General features: G+C 39.9%; 1 protein-coding gene across 1 annotated transcript in view; it reads right to left on the bottom strand.

The window, feature by feature from the left end:
* Positions 1 to 13,290, bottom strand: part of LOC138837178 (protein FAM114A2-like) — a 49,981-nt gene extending 36,691 nt beyond the window's left edge. The window contains exons 1-2 of the mRNA XM_070035955.1: positions 13,212 to 13,290; positions 5,943 to 6,034 (exon numbers count right to left, since the gene is read on the bottom strand). Of these exons, the coding sequence (XP_069892056.1) occupies positions 5,943 to 6,034; positions 13,212 to 13,290 (171 nt within the window). The remainder of the gene's footprint in view (positions 1 to 5,942; positions 6,035 to 13,211) is intronic.
* Between the last annotated feature and the right edge of the window lie 4,856 nt (positions 13,291 to 18,146).

Here is an 18,146-nt window from a genome sequence, read left to right as displayed (position 1 = left end):
CTGGTGACTCATGCCTGTAATCCTTCTCAGCTACTCTGAAGACTGAGATCTGAAGATCACAGTTCAAAGCCTTCCAGGCAGGAAAGTCCATGAGATACTTATTTCCAAATAACTTCTCAAAAAATTTAGGGAATAGCGCTGTGGCTCAAGTGGTAGAGTGATAGCTGCCTTAAGTACAGAAAGGGTCAGGGACAACACCCAATTCCTGAGTTCAAGCCCCACAATTGGCAAAAGAAAAAAGTATTTATCTACACATAGTAAACATTTTTCTAAACAAGAGGAAACTATAGTCAGAAAGAGATCAATGGTTGGAAAATGCTGTGAACAGACAGAACGGTGTGGCTACAGACTGGCATGAAGGAACTCCCTTAGGTAATGAAAATATTCTTATATCTCAGTGAGCCATACAAATACAGAAAATATTCTGTGTCTGTGTATCACAATATACTGTGACTATACAGTATAAACATAATTATTATTTCTCAACACAAAGTCATATTGCAAAAAAACCAGTTTTACTGTATGCAAATTATAGCTCAACTTTGTCCTAGAAGACTATGCTGATTCTTAGTAAGGGAATCAATATATATTACAAAGAAGAGTATGTTTCAAAAATAATCAGTTCTCTTTTACCTTTAAAAATCATATAAGAGATCAACAAGTACACCAAGTAATTAAACTATATTATATCAAACACTCTATTATGGAGAGAACTTTTGCTTTCAAGTACTATAAATAAGCTGATATTACACTTGCCTTCCTATACAGCAACTAGAAAACCAGACAAAATATAAGAAAGAACTATTTTTAGACAATGGAAAAAAAGACAAAATAAAAGACTTTGGTCCAGGAGAAAAGAGAAACAAAGTCAACGCTACAGCTGGGCTTTCTGCCTAGAGAAAAGTTCCAAACCCCAACACACAGAGGAGATCCTAAAGACAACAGAACACTCACACACAATGTAAGTCAGGGATAAAGGCTGGCATCAGGGAAGGCTGAAGCAGCTATCATTTGAAAGTCAGAAAACTTCAGAGGATGCAGCTATATAAGTAAAATGTTTCAAGAAGCTACAGATGTGCCCATGTGTCTTTATCTGAATAATATACTGTTAAAAAACATTAGGTAACGCCACACAGTTGGAGAAGAACTAGTGTAAGTAGTAAGCAACACAATCCCCATAGCACAAGCTATGCGGAAACATCTGGTTTTTAAACAATCAAGTGAACAGACTTCACTGAACACCTGAGGAATAAGAGTGAATTCAGAGGAATCAGGGCTCAGCAGTAAAGATTAACTAGTCCTTAAGATTGAAGGCTACACTAGATTCCCTATAATCAAGCCTAACAGAGAGAAGAAAGTGGTGACATTGTCCAAAAAACAAATCCTTTAAATAGGGATACAGGTGGATCCATAGCAAGAATGAGATGTACAAGTCGTTATGTGGAAAAACAAACTTTGAAACTTTGGGGGGAGGAGGAGAATTGGGTGGGGGAGGGTGGGGGAGGATGGGAAGGGGAAACAAAGGAGGAGGCTACAATGCTTGATAAGAAATGTACTCATTATCTTGCCCACGTAATTGGAACACCTCTGTACAGCATTTTCACAATAAAAATTAAAAATAAAAAAGGGTGAAGAAAAAATAAAGAAATGTACTCTTAGTTGGGTACCAGTGGCTCACACCTGTAATCCTAGCTACTCAGGAAGCTGAGATCTGAGGATTGTGGTTCAAAGCAAGCCCTGGTAGCAAAGTCTGTGAGACTCTTATCTCCAATAAACCATCAGAAAACTAGAAGTGGCATTGTGGCTCAAGTAGTAGAGCACTAACTAGCCTTGAGCTCAAGAGCTGAGAGGCAGTGCCCAGGCCCAGAGTTCATGTCCACGATTGATAAAAAAGAAATGTACTCTTTACCCAACTTATATAACTGTAACCCGTATCTTTTAGTAACAGTTAAAAAGTTTTGAAATATGAATCTGAATCCGGAAAGCAGGACTGGGCCACTGATGACTCACGCCTATGGTCCTAGGATCTCAGGGCTGAGATCTAAAGATCACAATGGAAAGCCACCAGGGCAGAAGAACCTGTGAGACTTTCATCTCCATTTATTTATCCAGCAAAAATCAGAGGCAGGGTTCAAGTGCCAGCTGTGGGGGAGGAGGACAAGGTAGACTGTGAAGATGGGAGTTCAAACCCCAGTGCCAGAACATAAACATTAAAAAAGAAAGAGGCCTGAAACCCGTAACTCACACCTATAATCCTAGCTACTCAGGAGACTGAGATCTGAGGATCACCGTTCAAAGCTAGCCTGGGAAAGAAAGTCTGTGAGACACTTATCTCCAATAAACCACTCAGAAAACCAGAAGTGGCGCTGTGGCTCAAGAGCTAGAGTGCTCGCTTGAGCAGAAGGGTGCAGGGACAGGGCCCACACCCAGAGATCAAGCCCCATGACAGACAAAAAAAAGTGGGGTGGAGGAAGAAAGGAAGCAAGGAAGCAAGCAAGCTAGCTACCTAACTAGCTGGATGCCAGTGGTTCACACTTGGAACTCTAGTTATCCAGGAGGCTGAGATCTGAGCATCACAGTTTGAGGCCAGACCAGGCAAGGTAGTCTAGTCCAGGCAGATTTATCTCTCCAATTAATCACCAAAAAAAAAAAAGAAGTAATTATCACAGAAGTATAGCTGTTGCTCAAGTAGTAGGGTGCTAGCCTTGAGCAAAAAGGTTCAGGGACAGCACCCAGGTCCTGATTTTAACCCCCAGGAATACCACACACACACACACACACACACACACACACACACACACACACACACACACACACACACACACGAAGCAGAAGACAACATCCTTAAAGGAACATGACAAAATTGCAAAAAAGATGACCGAGTGATTTCATTGGTATCTTTTACTTCAAACTTCTAAAAAGATCCATCTCTAGTATAATTTCCTTCACAGTGAAATTAATTTCTCTCCTTAGGAACTTTAGAAGATGGGAAAGGCTTTAGGATGAAAATGCCACCAATTCTATTCTGGTACACTTAATATTCAACTAAAATCTAAGTCCATAAAACTTCCACTGAGTAGTGGGAGTTCTCTACTCATGAGACATAAGTAAACACAACCTAAACTCTGCCCTCCATGCTAGCCTTCAAAGGTATAAAAAGGGTATATTCTCCCTATCTCTTTTCCTTAGATTTTCATATGCATGATCCATTAACTCTCCAAGTTTTTAAGACATTAATACTAGCCACTCTTCCCAGGGTTTTCCATGATTTTCATTCCCCTCTTAAAACATGGCTCTGAATGACAGATGTCCTTCAAGTGTTTATGAAGTCACTGCTGTTTACTATCCAAACATACTTCTAACTCCTGTTTTCTTTGCCCACTAAAAGCAACTCCTGATAAAAATTTCTGATAATGCTAACAATTTAATCTCCCAATATCTCAAAGCATCAGAGTTAGACATTAAACCATTCTAGTTGCTGGGGGCATGAGGAGAAATGAAACTTCCTGTCTCTGTAACTCCTGAATTTGAGCTTATGTGTTTGAGAATACCATACTTGCACTCACAGCATGATCTGACAACAATTACAAAATCATAAAGTAAACAACAAAGAAAACTGAAGGTACCAGGACCCTACGTTCACCAAAACAACATGCAATAGTCTATTTCTAGAGTCCTTTAGGGAGAAAAATAAACTCATTTTTTAAACACATAGTGTGTTAGTCACAGCCAAAATAGCCTCACAGTAAATAGCCTCATCAGTAAGAACAGTGCCTCATATATGGAGTATTTTGCAGCCATGTCTACTGACATGGCTACTGACCCATGCACTATGGACCCAAAGGTATGTCAATCCAGTTCTCTCTTAGGTATACACAAGTAGTGATAGTGGAACCTGTTAGTCTCTGATGGGTATATACGCCAAAACATGATATAACTCTGAAGATGGAGAAAAACAGATAGAATAAATCTGCTTCCAGAGAAAAAAAAGATAGAGATGAGCAAAGAGTATTAAATGAGAAACAATACGGGCTGTGAGAGATGAAGAAAACAAACTGGTCTTCAAAACTTTTCCATACGGCTTAGAAGTGCAGGTTTCCTTTTGATCAAGACAAACTTCGAAGAATAAATCTTGGCACAGATCAAAATGTTTTTAAAAGAGACCCAGAAACACAACAAATCAAAGAAAGGTTGGGCACATGGGATTACATGAAATTGCAGAACTTCTGCATGGCAAAGGACATAGCAAGAGCAATAGAAAGCCCACCGATTGGGAAAAGATTTTCACTAGCCATACAACGGACAAGGGTCACATATCTAAAATACAACTTGAACTCAAAAAAATTTAATTTCCCAACAACAAATCCTCAAAGAAACAACTGCCCAATAAATAAGTGGCTAAAGACTTAAAGAGAAACTTCTCTGAAGAGGAAAGAAGGATGGCCAATGGACACATGAAGAAATTCTCAACCTCCCCAGCCATAAAAGAAATGCAAATCAAAACAAAACAGATGTTGGAGGGGATGTGGACAGAAGGGAGCTCTTCTGAATTGTTGGTGGGAGTATAAACTTGTTCAACCACTTTGGAATGTAGTATGGAGGTTCCTCAAAAGAGTCTACATAGAGTTTCCTTATGACCCAGCAATCCCTCTTTTGGGCATTTACCCAAGCGATCACAAAGAAGACCATGCTAAAGCTACAAGCACGACTATGTATACTGCAGCATAATTTACCATAGCTAAGATATGGAACCAACCCAGATGCCCCTCAGTAGATGAATGGATAAAGAAAATGTGGCATATATACACAATGGAATTCTATGCCTCCATCAGAAAGAATGACATTGTCCCATTTGTTATGAAATGGAGAGTTGGACAAAATTATATGAAGTGAAGTAAGCCAGGCCCAAATAAACATAGGTCCCATGATTTCCCTTATTTGCAATAACTAGTATATGTCTAAGACAAGCAGAAACGGTAAGAAAAGTTGATGGTAGGTGAAATGATCCCCAAGATAAGGACACAAATGTTTTTTTTTTCTTTCATACAATTGTTTCTAACATATTTATAAGATGATTTCTTTGTTGCTTTGTATGTCCCTCCCCCACGGTATAACCCCTGTTTTCACTGTATTTGATGTTGGTATAATTTGTGGAGGGGAAGGAAAAAAAAAACAAATATTTTAAATAGGGATACAGTTGGACCTATTGCAACAATGTCAAAAAACGAACTTTACAACTTTGGCACGGTGTGTGTGGGGTGGTGATGGAAGTGGGGGGAACGGGAAATGGGAAGGGATGGGAAGGGGTAACAAAGGAGGAGGCAATAATGCTTGATAAGAAATGTACTCATTACCTTGTCCATGTAATTGTAACACCTCTGTATGGTATTTTCACTATATATATATATATATATATATATATATATATATATATAAACCCTCACCTTCATAAAAACCCAAATGCAAAAAAAAAAAAAAAAAGAGAGAGAGAAAAGGCTAGAATGTACCTCAGCTCAATGGCAAAACACTTACCTAGCAATTGCAACATCCTGGGTTCAATGCCTAGTATCAAAAAACAAAAGGTAGAAAATCAAACAAACAAAAAACAAAAGGCAAAAAAAATAGCCCTAAATAAACAAAAATCTTTTTTGGTCCTGTCAGTTTTAAATTCAGCCAACCGTGGTTGCCATATAAAGTGCTAAGTAATTCTTATATTCAGCATATATGGCAATATAATTTTATTATACAGCAGTCCTTGAAATTACTTCAGATGCAGAGTAGAGAGTTTGAACAGTTACAAGACACAGATCTCTAACTGGCAGCTGGATTCACAAGGCAACCCACCACAGCTGTAGGATGTCCCCATGTCCTTAATATCAAAAATGCACAAGCAAGCTACTGAATCCAAAGTATCCTAGGACTTAATGTTTCTCTATACTGACCTTCAGCAGCTTGACTTCAGCTGAAATCTCACTGGGACTAGGGATCCCAAGGGAAGACTCTGTCGTTTCAATGATGTTTGAAGTATCTTGTCCTAGAGAAAAATTAAATTTGTTGCTCTTTATTACCCAAACTTACCAAGCTAAATTCTAAAAACGAAATATCAAAGTGTGTATATCTAAAATCATGAATGCTATAAGACAGGTTATTTTTAACAATTGGGGTAATTATTCCTTGAAAATATCTCCTTAGTATAACATTTTTTAAACAAAACCCTGATATATCATCATTAAAGAACAGACATTTATAGCAATTCCTAGACTTCATTCTAATAAGAAAATGCTACCAATTCTACTAGCAGTGTCTATCATCTCATGATTATTTTTCTTCAAACAATAAACCCTTGAACAAATGTGGAAGGAGAATTATTAACTAAGTCCTTCGTAACACAAATCTGTAAAACGCACACAGACAGTAATGAAATGACTGATGATTTTACCCACTGTGGCCACTGTAGCTGAGGCTGAGGAGAGCAAGGACTTGCCCCCGGGGCCCCAATATTTCCATCTAGCCTGGGGTATATCTTTGGAAAGTTTCCTATTGTCCCAGTAAATGGGGGGGGGGGGGGAAGACACAAGAAAGTGTGAAAAATTGTTGAGCCAGAGTACAATATACATAAGTTATCTAATTATTAGCTAAAGTATGGGAACCTAATAATATTTGCTTAATGCATTGCTTGACTGATAGACAGTTATCTGTGTTTATTATGTAGGCACCATGCAGCAAAGGAAATTACTGCTGATGGCATTTATAGAACTGAAAAACTATTATTTATGGTTGTAAAAATAAGAAAAGAAATGTAAACCTAAATTAGCATTGAGCTTGAATCTGTCTTTTTTATTGTGAAAATACTGTACAGAGGGTTTACAATTATATGGGCAAGATAATGAGTACATTTCTTATCAAGCATTTAGCCGCCTCCTTTGTTTCCCCTTCCCATCCCTTACCATCCTCCCCCCCGCCCCCCCACCCAGTTTTCCCTGACCCCCCACCAAAGTTGTAAAGTTCGTTTTCGACATAATGACTTGTACATCTCATTGTTGCAATGGGTCCACCTGTATCCCTATTTAAATGATTTGTTTTTCTCATTGTAACAGGGCTTCACACATTTGGTTTGCTTGCTCATGGCTGGCACTCTACAACTTGAGCCATACCTCTAGTGTAGCACTTTGCTGGCATTTAGTTGGAGATGGAATCTGCATTCATCTGGACCTAAGCATCCTCAGTAGCAAAGATTACAGGTGTGAGCCAGGGGTACCTGGTAAACTCTAATATTTTTAAATCCCAATATTTTAATAGAGATTCTAGCTGGGCACCAGTGGCTCACGCCTGTAATCCTAGCTACTCAGGAGGCTAAGATCTGAGGATCACGGTTTAATGCCAGCCAGGGCAGGAAAGTCCATGAGACTCTTACCTCCACTAAACCATTAGTGGTACTGTGGCTCAAGTGGTAGAGTGCTCACCTTGAGCTGAAGAACACAGAAATAGTGCCCAAGCCCAGAACTCAAGCCCCACAACCCACAAAAAAAATAGAGATTCTGTGATACCTGAAAAGGGAGAACTTCTGAAGTCTCAGGGTCCCTGGAAGACCCAACTTCTGGTTTTTTCAACTGGACACTACAGCTTCCATTAAGTCTCTTGATTGGTATGTTGGTCAACAGATTCAGTATTCTTCACAGACTCAGAATTCTCCACTGACTCACAGTTTCTTTCTTCAAGGATAGGACTTGCTTCAGTTATCACTGGAGTCTCAGGATCATCTTTATCAGAAAGTCCAAGGGAAAAAGTGATTGAGGTCAGCTTTTTTTTAGTATAAATTATTTGTCTAAATCTTTTGACACTTTCACAGAGTCACAGGCAGGAACATTAGTAAATTAATACAGACAAGATCCCACAGATCTTCCCCCAGGTTCTCCTAGTAACAGCTTTCATAACTGAAGCATAATTCATTGTGGCAGAATCCACCAATCTTCAGCTTTCAACATATTTCAACTGAAATTCTGTCACTTAAAGAAGTATAGATGGAATTACATAGCATGTCACTTGTTAAGATTTTTTACACAGCATTTAAGTCCCTCCAGACCCACTTGTATTAAGACTTTTTTTTACTGTTTCTGAATAGTCCATGGTATAAATGTACTTTGGGACTATCACAGAAATAAAATGATTCAGAAAGCTTATGTACAGGTGTTTATGGGAATGAAAGCTTTCTCTGGGAAAAATGCCTGCTCAGTTAAATTTTAAATGTTACTGTTAGGCTGGGCATGTACCTGAGTAGTAGCCTAGCATGCATGAAGCCCTTTGTTTGATTACTCAGTACCACATGCACAGAAACTGGCACTGTGGGTCAAGTGGTAGAGCGCTAGCCTTGAGTTAAAAAGAAGCTCACGGATAGTGCCATGGGACTGAGTTCAAGCCACAGGACTGTCCAAAAACCAGGTATTGTTCTATTTTTTCCCAAGTAAAATATCATTTTACTTTCCTAGTGGCAATGTATGAATAATCAAGTTCACTTGAATTCTGATCAATCTTGTGTTGTCACTATTTTGATTGAGCCATTCAGACAGGTATGTAGTGGTACCTCACTGTGCCTTTTAAGTTACATTTCTCTAAGGGCTGGGACCAAGGCATCCTTTTATGTGCTTATTTGCTGAATATATACTCTTCAGGGAAACATTTATTTGTATCTTTTGGTCATTATCGAATCATTCTGGTTTGGTTTTTATCATTATGTACTACAGAGATTTGAGAACACTGTATTTTGGAGATTTAACTCCTCTACTATGTGGTTTGCAAATATTTCATGCTAGTTTATAGTTTATCTTTTTCCTGTCTTCCTAGGGTCTTTCCCTGAGCAAGTTTTTCATTGTGAGGAGGTTCATTATCTATTTCCCCTTTTACTGACTATCCTTTAAAATCTTTAGTAATCACTTACTACTAAAACTCTTCCAGAGATTTAATCTATCCAAAAACATTTCTGTCAGAACAGTTTTTTAGGGTTTTGTTTCCTATTTGTAGTGGTGGCCCTAGTGATTAAAAGATGTCTCTAATCCTTTTGCTTTTGTTTTTTGGATAGGGTTTCCTAATTTGCACAGGTGAGCCTCAGACCACGAATTTCTTACACTGCCTCTCAAGTACCTAAGATTACAGACATAAACTACCATGCTTGCTATCTCTGAAACACTAACCATAATCCTCCTATCTCCTTCTCTGGAATATCTAGGATTATAAGTATGAAACACTTTCTGGGCATTTTGTTATTATTAAAAATATTCATCATAAATATACCAAAATTCTGTTAGTATTGGAACATTTGATGTTACGAAAGAGATGACGTCAGAATATCCCACATCCTCAAATCAGCCAAAGACAAATGCTGGAGGGGATGTGGAGAAAGAGGAACCCTATTACACTGCTGTTGGGAATGTACACTTATACAACCACTTTAGAAAGCAGTCTGGAGGGTCCTTATAAAGCTAAAGATTGACCTCCCTTACGGCCCAGTCATACCACTTTAGGCATCTACCCTGAACAACAGGAACCAATATATAAGGACATGTGAACCTCCATGCTTATTGCAGCACTGTTCACAATAGCTAGGATATGGAAACAACCCAGATGCCCCACCACAGAGGAATGGATCCAAAAATTGTGGTATCTATACACAATGGAATATTATGCAGCAATTAGAAATGACAAAATAATGGCATTTGCAGGGAAATGGATGGAGCTAGAAGGAATCATGTTGAGCGAGGTAAGCCAAGAGCAAAGAGACAAACAATACATGGTCTCCCTGATAAGTGGATGCTAAATCCAAAATGTTAGGTGATATGACAAAATTAACAGGACTTAAGAAACAAAGAACTCTCACTCATCTGGTCGAACCACTACTAAATATCCCCATGCTGCTGATCACATGTATGGTGTATATGTCTACACTGTTATATGTTATAGACTGTGATAGACAATTTGCTCCAGGAAAGTTAGAATGAACTTGTGACTTTAAATGAGCATCATTATTCCACAATACTGTGAAATTTTGGAAATTATGTAATCACTTAATCACAATTTAAAAAAAAAGAACCTCGGGGGAGGTAGGGAGGGAAGGAATGTTATGGGGAAAACAATGGAGGGGTTAACAATGCTCAATAGAAAGTGCACTCATTACCTTGCTCATGTAACTGTAACCCTCTGTATAGTATCTTTACAATAAAAAAATTAAAAAAAGAGATGACGATTGACTTATATTTCATACTTACTTATGTTTTTTTTTTTTACAGTGTGAGCAATAGAATTCAGGACCCCACACATACCAGGGAAGAGCTCCACCATTTGGCTATATCCATTGACCTCCTACTTCAACATTATTTTTGCCAGTTCTGGGACTAGAACTCAAGGCCTGGCCACTGTCCTGGAGCTTTTTTTGCTCAAAGCTAGCACTCTAACACTTGAGAGGCACAGCCCACTTCTGGCTTTTTCTGTGTATGTGGTACTGAGGAATTGAGCAATGGGCTTCATGCATGGTAGGCAAGCACTCTATTACTAAGCCACATTCCCAGCACCTCAAATCAACTTTTGAGCAGCAATTCAAATACCCAATCTAATTCCTTCCAGAAGAGCTCTTTGGGAATTAAATCAATATCATATTGGCCCTTCAACAAAGAGAAAGAGAACCAAATAGCTTGAGAGAATTAATATATTTCCTGCCCTTTCCTTCACCCTCTTCTTTTTTGCTCTCTCTCATTTTATTTCACCCTCCTTCACCCATACACATAGGTATGTATAAACCTATTCTATAGAGACATGGACTACATGCAGGAAAGAGCCAATATATGATATCAAATGTTTCAAATAGATTTTATTTGTTTTATTATGTTTTTGTTTTTTGTTTTTTGGTCCAGTCATGGGGCCTGAACTCTGGGCCTGGGCATTGTCCCTCAGCTCTTCAGCTCAAGGCTAGCACTCTACCACTTGAGCCACAGCACCACTTCCGGCTTTTTACTTTTTCCTTATGTGGTGCTGAGGATTGAACTCAGGGCCTCAGGCATGCAAGGCAAGCGCTCTACCACTGAGCAACCTTCCCAACCCTCAAATAGATTTTAAAAACATACTAGCAACTAATAAGGCAGAAAGACCAGCACACTACTATAATTAAGATATACACCAAAAATGCTAACAGAAAGGAAAACAACCATTTTGAATCAGAAGACATTATTCATACACAAAGTACCAAACAAAAGTCTAGAGCTTGGAGTGTCAAACCTAGCCTAGAGATGTTTTTAATTTATCTATATAGTGTCTAAACTTTTAAATGAGTTCCATGTTTAAAAACTAGTCTTCATAAGCCAGGCCCAAAGAAACATAGGTCCCATAGTTTTCCTTATTTGCAATATCTGGTATATGTCTGAGTCAAGCAGAAAAGGTCAGATAAGGTGATGTTAGGGAAATGAACCCTAAGATATGTATTCAAATGCTTTTTTTCTTTCATGTGATTGTTTCTAACACATTTATAAGATTATTTCATTGTTGCTTTGTATGTCCCTCCCCCACAGTATAACCCCTGCTTTCGCTGTATTTAGTGTCGGTAAAATTTGTGGAGGGAAAGGGGAAAAACAAATCATTTAAATAAGGATACAGGTGGACCCATTGCAACAATGAGATGTACAAGTCATCATGTCGAAAATGAACTTTTGTGGGGGGCGGGGAGGATGGGGGGACAGAGGGGAGGATGGGAATGGATGGGAAGGGGAAAAAAAGGAGGAGCCTACAATGCTTGATAAGAAATGTACTCATTATCGTGCCCATGTAATTGTAACCCCTCTGTACAGTACTTTCACAATAAAAAAAGAAGAAGAAAAACAAAGGAGGAGGTAACATTGCTCGATAGGAAATGGACTCATTACCTTGTTCATGTAACTGTAACCCCTCTGTACAGTATCTTTACAGTAAAAAATATATACAAAAAAACCAGTCTTCATACAAATGTTCAAGTGTCCAATTTCCCTTGAAAACTTGAAACAAAGGCTCTATACTGACTGGTTAATAACTACCTCATGCCAAATGGTCCTTTCAGGCAACTGGTCCTTTCAGGCAACGCTCCTGCACCTCAAAACTGGCACTCGAATTCAATTCACTCATTTATGTTAACTTTATTAGGCCCATAGGCATCTGCAAATGTCTGCCATGAGAGGTACATAGGATTATGATAGGTGAAAATGCCAGAGAAAGAGTTCAAAGGTATAAAAACAATCCATGAGAAAGCTCAAAGTTATATATGGTACCAGTTGCCTAGAGCCATTAAAATACCAGGGAGAAAAACAATCACAAGGCATGAAACCAGAAAGCAACTTTAAGACACCTTGGAGCTAAGCTGTATGTATACGTGTGTGTGTGTGTGTGTGTGTGTGTGTGTGTGTGTGTGTGTGTGTGTGTGTGTGTGTGTGTGTGTGTGTGTGTGTGTGTATAATATGTGTAATTCATGCACGATATGTAATACATACAAAATATATCATTGTAGAAATGTAATTCATGTAACTTCATATAAGATTAGGACATACTCTGAAATAGGAAACAATGGTAATCTCTATTTTTTGGTCATCACCATCTAAATTTGAATCTACATGATTTAAAGATCATCTAGAGGCGCTGGGAAGGTGGATCAGTAGTAGAGTGCTTGCCTTGCATGCATGATGCCCTGGGTTTGATTCCTCAGCACCACATATGCAGAAAAATCCGGAAGTGGCACTGTGGCTCAATTGGTAGAGTGCTAGCCCTACGCTGAAGAGCTGAGGGACAGTGCCCAGGCCCAGAGTTCAGGCCCCAGGACCGACCAAAAAATCATCTAGAATGTTCTAGACTGGAAGACTATGAGTTTATATTGTTTATGCTGTTAATATTATTAGTAGAAGGAATGTAGATACTCTACTCTAAATGAATTCATCATCTCACAGCAAACATAAATGAATAACAGGTAGGTGAAAGTGAAATTGCATTATTTAATGGTTTCCTAAGTTTTCTGGGTATTTTATGATGAATTGGAAGAGAATACACCAGTGAACTAAGAAAAAAATAAGCTGAAGGGATTCATATTTTTAAGGAACCAAAATGCATATGCTTGTGTCTCTCACACCTACCACACACCCTCAGGCCACCTTTTCTTTCATTTTCTCTTCTCAGCAATCAAGGCTACCAGCACCTACTCTGGGACTTACCTTGCTCCTGCCGACCACAACTTGGGGAGTACCATGCACCCAGCCAGCACCACAGCCACTGCTGACACCTCCAAAACATGCTCCCAATGCCTGGCGAATACTTCCCCCTGCTGGGTGGGTCTGGCCGCGTGTACTTCTTGGTTCTGCTTCTTCTTAGATCTGATGCGGCTAGGGTCTGGTTTGTTGAGTTTGGGCACCAACCAGTGGTTTAAAGGTTGGCTGACCATAGTCATTGGAGTGATGTTGGCTTGGAAAAGGAGACTGCCTTTGTGTTTTTGAAGATCTGACCATCCGAGAGGTACTGAGTGCCAAGTACCCTCCCACATTATCCCGAGGTCAGGGGTCACCCAAGCCACTGACTTGGCAAGGCCCAAATGGGCAGAACAGGGCTGTCCAGGCCAGTAGCAAAGTGTTTGAGAGGACGCTTAGTAATATGAATGGGGCAGGAAAAGGTGAGGGAGGACTAACTAGCAAATGCAAAGGCCTTAACAAATTTTAGCAATCCAAGAAAAGAAAAAGAAAAAAGCTGCAAAAAAAGGGAGGCCAAGTAAATTGGAATGTGGCTTAGTGGTAGAGTGCTTGTCTAGCATGCATGAAGCCCTGGGTTCAGTGCCACATACACAGAAAAAGCCAGATGTGATGCTGTGGCTCAAGTGGTAGAGTATGTTCCTTGAGTAAATGAAGCACAGGGACAGTGCCCAGACCCTGAGTTTAAGCTCTAGGACTGGCACAAATAAATGGGGGTGGGGGTTGCACAAAGATAAGATGAGGTCTGGGATTTGGACACCATGTCTTGTCAGGCTTATGAGATGGGATGAAGTTTTCTTTTTATTTTCTGTGTGTGTGTGTTTGTGTGTGTGTGTGTGTGTGTGTGTGTGTCTGTGCACGCGCGCGTGCGTATGCGTATGTGTGGTTAAATGGCGATGAATCTCAGATTTTCCTGCCCAAGCTTGTCTCGAACTATGATCCCTAAACCTTAGGCTCCTGAGTAGCTAGGATTGTAGGCATTAGCAACCTGCACCCAGCTCAGGATAGTTTTAACTCTTAATATGGAACTTAATGGGAAATGGCAGTAGGTTTCTAAGCAGAAGTGTAAGATGCTTTGATTTGTGGTTTTTAGGATGACCCCGGACCCTTCCCTCATCAAAAGATGCATCTCATTATTTATCCTTCAGCAGTGTAAATGTGTGAAGTCTGGACTTTTGGAGCTAGAAAGGCATAAGGTTATAAATATAAGGAAAATGGAACTTTTCTGAGGTAAAGAGAATTGTATTTTTTTTGTCAGTCATGGGGCTTGAACTCTGGGCCTGGGTGCTGTCCCTCAGCTATTCAGCTCAAGGCGAGCACTCTACCATTTGAGATATATAGCCAGTTCCAGTTTTCTGGTGGTTTACTGGAGATAAGAGTTTCATGGACTTTCCTGCCCAGGCTGGCTTTGAACCATGATCCTGAGATCTCAGCCTCCTGAGTAGCTAGGTTTATAGGCGTGAGCCACTGGCACCCAGTGAGAATTGGATTATCTAAGAATCCAAACATGTGGTTAGGTATGAAACTCAGTGGTTACATATCTTGCCTAGCATGTGCTAGACAGAAAGAGAGCACAGAGAAAAAGAAAAAAGAAAGAAAAAGGGAGACAGGAGAGGAGAAAAAGAGAATCCATGTTTTCTACGGCTTCAGTGTTTTCAGAAGAGCCATCATAAGAAATAAACCTTCCCCAGAAATTTTGTTTACTTTTATGTTTTTGTTTCTGTCAGGTGAGGAAATTGAACCCAGGCTGGTTATTTAGGGATAAATCTCTGATTTGTCTGCCTGGGCTGGCTTCAAATCTGGATCCTCAGATCTCAACTTCCTTAGGTAGGATCATAGGCTTGACCACTCTAGCTCTGGCCTCTTATCCTGCTGTTTCATCTAATAGCTGCTACCTTCCTCTTACCTCATTTCTGGGGCTTGAACCCATGGCCTGGGAATTGCTTTTGAGCTTTTTTGTTCTAGCCTAGGGCCCAGCCACTTGAACAACAGCTCCACTTCCAGCTGTGTGTGTGTGTGTGTGTGTGTGTGTGTGTGTGTGAGTGTGTGTGTGTGTGTGATTGAAGATAAGAGTCTCACAGGTGAAAAGCTATTTAAAGAGAACAGTAAAACAAATGTAGTTAAACCATTGTGTCAGAACAGGAGCTCAAAAGATCATACAATTTAAGTAAAGAAAGGGATTATAAGGATAATCAGCATCCAAATCAGAAAACTAACACTACTGGAGCACATCAGCCCTAATTAGTGACTTAGGTGCAGGTGCCTCCAAAGACTCCACCAGACTTCTAAATCCATGTCAACAAGTATGTTTGTGCCCTCTTGCAGTACTCTGGTTCCTTATCATTATGTCACCTTAATCTGAAGAATCATTGGGGCTAAACTGGAACTTTTAAAATTTCATGTGTGTGTATGTATATTGCACATACACCTATAATAAGACTTAAACTAAGGGCCTCCCACTCTACCTTGGAGTTTGGTACTTAACCACTTGTTCCATACCTCAACTTTTAGCTTTTTACTGGTTAATTGGAGCTAAAAGTCTAACGGACTTTCCTGCTCAAGGTAGCTCAGAACCATGATCCTCAGATCTCAGCCTCCTGAGTCGCTAGGATAACAGGTGTGAGCACTAGTGCCAGGCTTCTAAACTAGAATATTAAGCTCATCTCATAGATAGTGAAAATCACCCATAAACTTTTTCTTTATGCTGGGTTTGAACTTTGGGCCTGGCCTCTGTCCTTGATCTTCTTTTGCTCAGGGCTAGTGCTCTCCCTCAGGGGGATTTTTTTTAATGTTTTTTCATTAGGTCTCGAAAACAAAGTCCTCCCCTTGAAGAAAAGGTGCTGGATTTGTGGACAGAGACTATGACTTTCACCTTCCTTAGATTTAACATAGTAGCAGATAAATAAATGCTAAATAAATGCTTCTTGATTCCAGTTCCATTTTATGTTGCTTCTGTTAAACCTAACTCACTTTATGAATCTCAGTTTGGAAGGAAACCCTCTTGCAGGGAACTTCAAGTGCAGAAAACCTTATAGGCAAATCAACAATATCAGGCTAGGTTCTCAAACAGAAGTTGAGGTTGAAGCACAGGCACTTCATCAGCTGGGCCATTTAGAGAGGAGGCAGAAGATCTTGCTGGGATACCAACCTGGCCCATGTCCTTCTCAACCGTAGTATCTGTTTCCCATCTGTTTCTTAAGCTAAACATGCACAGAGATACCCTTTGAAGAAAATCTCTTTGCAATTGAACTGTAGACTTAGATTATTTGCCAATTACCATATAAGAAACAGTGGCCTCATCCTGAAAAAAACTGGCAAGGATCACCTTAAGTAGGTGACCAAAGATACACCCAGGCAATGAGACATCAGAAACTGATATGAGGTACTGAGTTTTCTCATTCAGTCATAAAATTAGGCATACAAAAACAAACTAACTAACTAATATCAGCCTAGCTGGGTCTCAGTGGCTCACCCATGAAACCCTAGCCACTCAGGAGGCTCAGATCTGAGGATATTGCTCCAAAGCCAGCCCAGAGAGGAAAGTCTGTGACATTCTTATCTCCAGTGAACACCAGAAAACTGGAAGTGGTGTTTTAGATCCAAGTGGTAGAGTGATAGCCTAGAACTAGCTCAAGGATAGCAACCAGGCCCTAAGTTCAAGCCCCAGGACCAAACAAAATAAAAAAAAAAAAAACACTCACCCAAGTCATACTAGGAGGCTTCCCACAAGATCAGTAGCTGCCCTTTCCAAAAGTGTCAAGCTCATGCTAAAGAAAAGACATTGGAAATGTCACAGGCTGGAGGAGGCAGAGGAGGTCTGACAGATCAAGGGAAAGCAGGATCCTGGATAGAGCCTGAGTGGGGGTGCCAGTTCTGAGGATTCAACTCAAGGCCTGGGTGCTGTCCCTTAGCTTTTTTGCTCAAGGCTGGCACTCTACCACTTGAGCCACAGCTTTACTTCAGGCTTTTTGATGGTTTGATGGAGAGAAGAGACTCAAAGACTTTTCTGTCCAGGCTAGCTTTGAAACTCAGTCCTAAGATCTCAGCTTGCTGAAGAGTTAGGATTACAAGCATAACCCAACAGCGCCAGCTGTATTTTCTGTTTTATCTTACAATAAAAATAAAAAGATTGTGTCTAAAATAATATTTGGGAGGGAGCAGAGGAGAGTTCTGCTTCTACTATTGACTCTAGCCGTTTTGTCTTGTACTACAGCTGCAGGGCAGAATGAAGTAAAATGAGGAAATAATAGTAGAGGGCACAGTATGTATATCACATTATGCCATGACAACATATTTGTTCTTAACCTGTAGGCAAAAGAGAAAAGGTACATGCTTCTTATCAAGGATTAATATCACCTCAGCAGTCACTTCTCATTCCTCTTTACAAACAAATCCTGATTTTGTCCCATCATTCATACTGTTGTTTTCTGTGTTTTCATAGATGTCTGGTGCTGCAATAGCTAACTTGTGACGATGAACTTTAGCTGGGAGAATATACCCAATATGGTCAATTCAAAAGATGGTAGGAATATAAATATAAGAAGACAGGCTGGGTGCAGGTGGCTCATGCCTGTAATCCTAGCTACTCAGGAGGCTAAGATTTGAGGATCACGGTTCAAAGCCAGCACAGGCAGGAAAACCTGTGAAATTTTTATCTCCAGTAAACCAGCAGAAAACCAGAAGTGGCACTGTGGCTCAAGTGGTAGAATGCTAGCCTTGAGCTGAGTTGCTAAGGGACATTGCCCAGGCCCAGAGTTCAAGCCCCATGACCAACAAAAAAGAAAAGAGAAAAAAAAAGAAGACAGTACTGAGCAACTGAATTAATGAATTCTACAGTTACCCTTGTGCCATGGTTATTATTATGTGAAATAATAAATCTTCCTATCACTGAAATGATTTGGGCCTTTT

The sequence above is a fragment of the Dipodomys merriami genome, unplaced genomic scaffold (assembly GCF_024711535.1).
Source record: "Dipodomys merriami isolate MVZ:Mamm:240054 unplaced genomic scaffold, mDipMer1.0.p SCAF_265, whole genome shotgun sequence".
Classification (NCBI taxonomy): domain Eukaryota; kingdom Metazoa; phylum Chordata; class Mammalia; order Rodentia; family Heteromyidae; genus Dipodomys; species Dipodomys merriami.
This window is presented reverse-complemented; position numbering and strand designations above follow the sequence as displayed.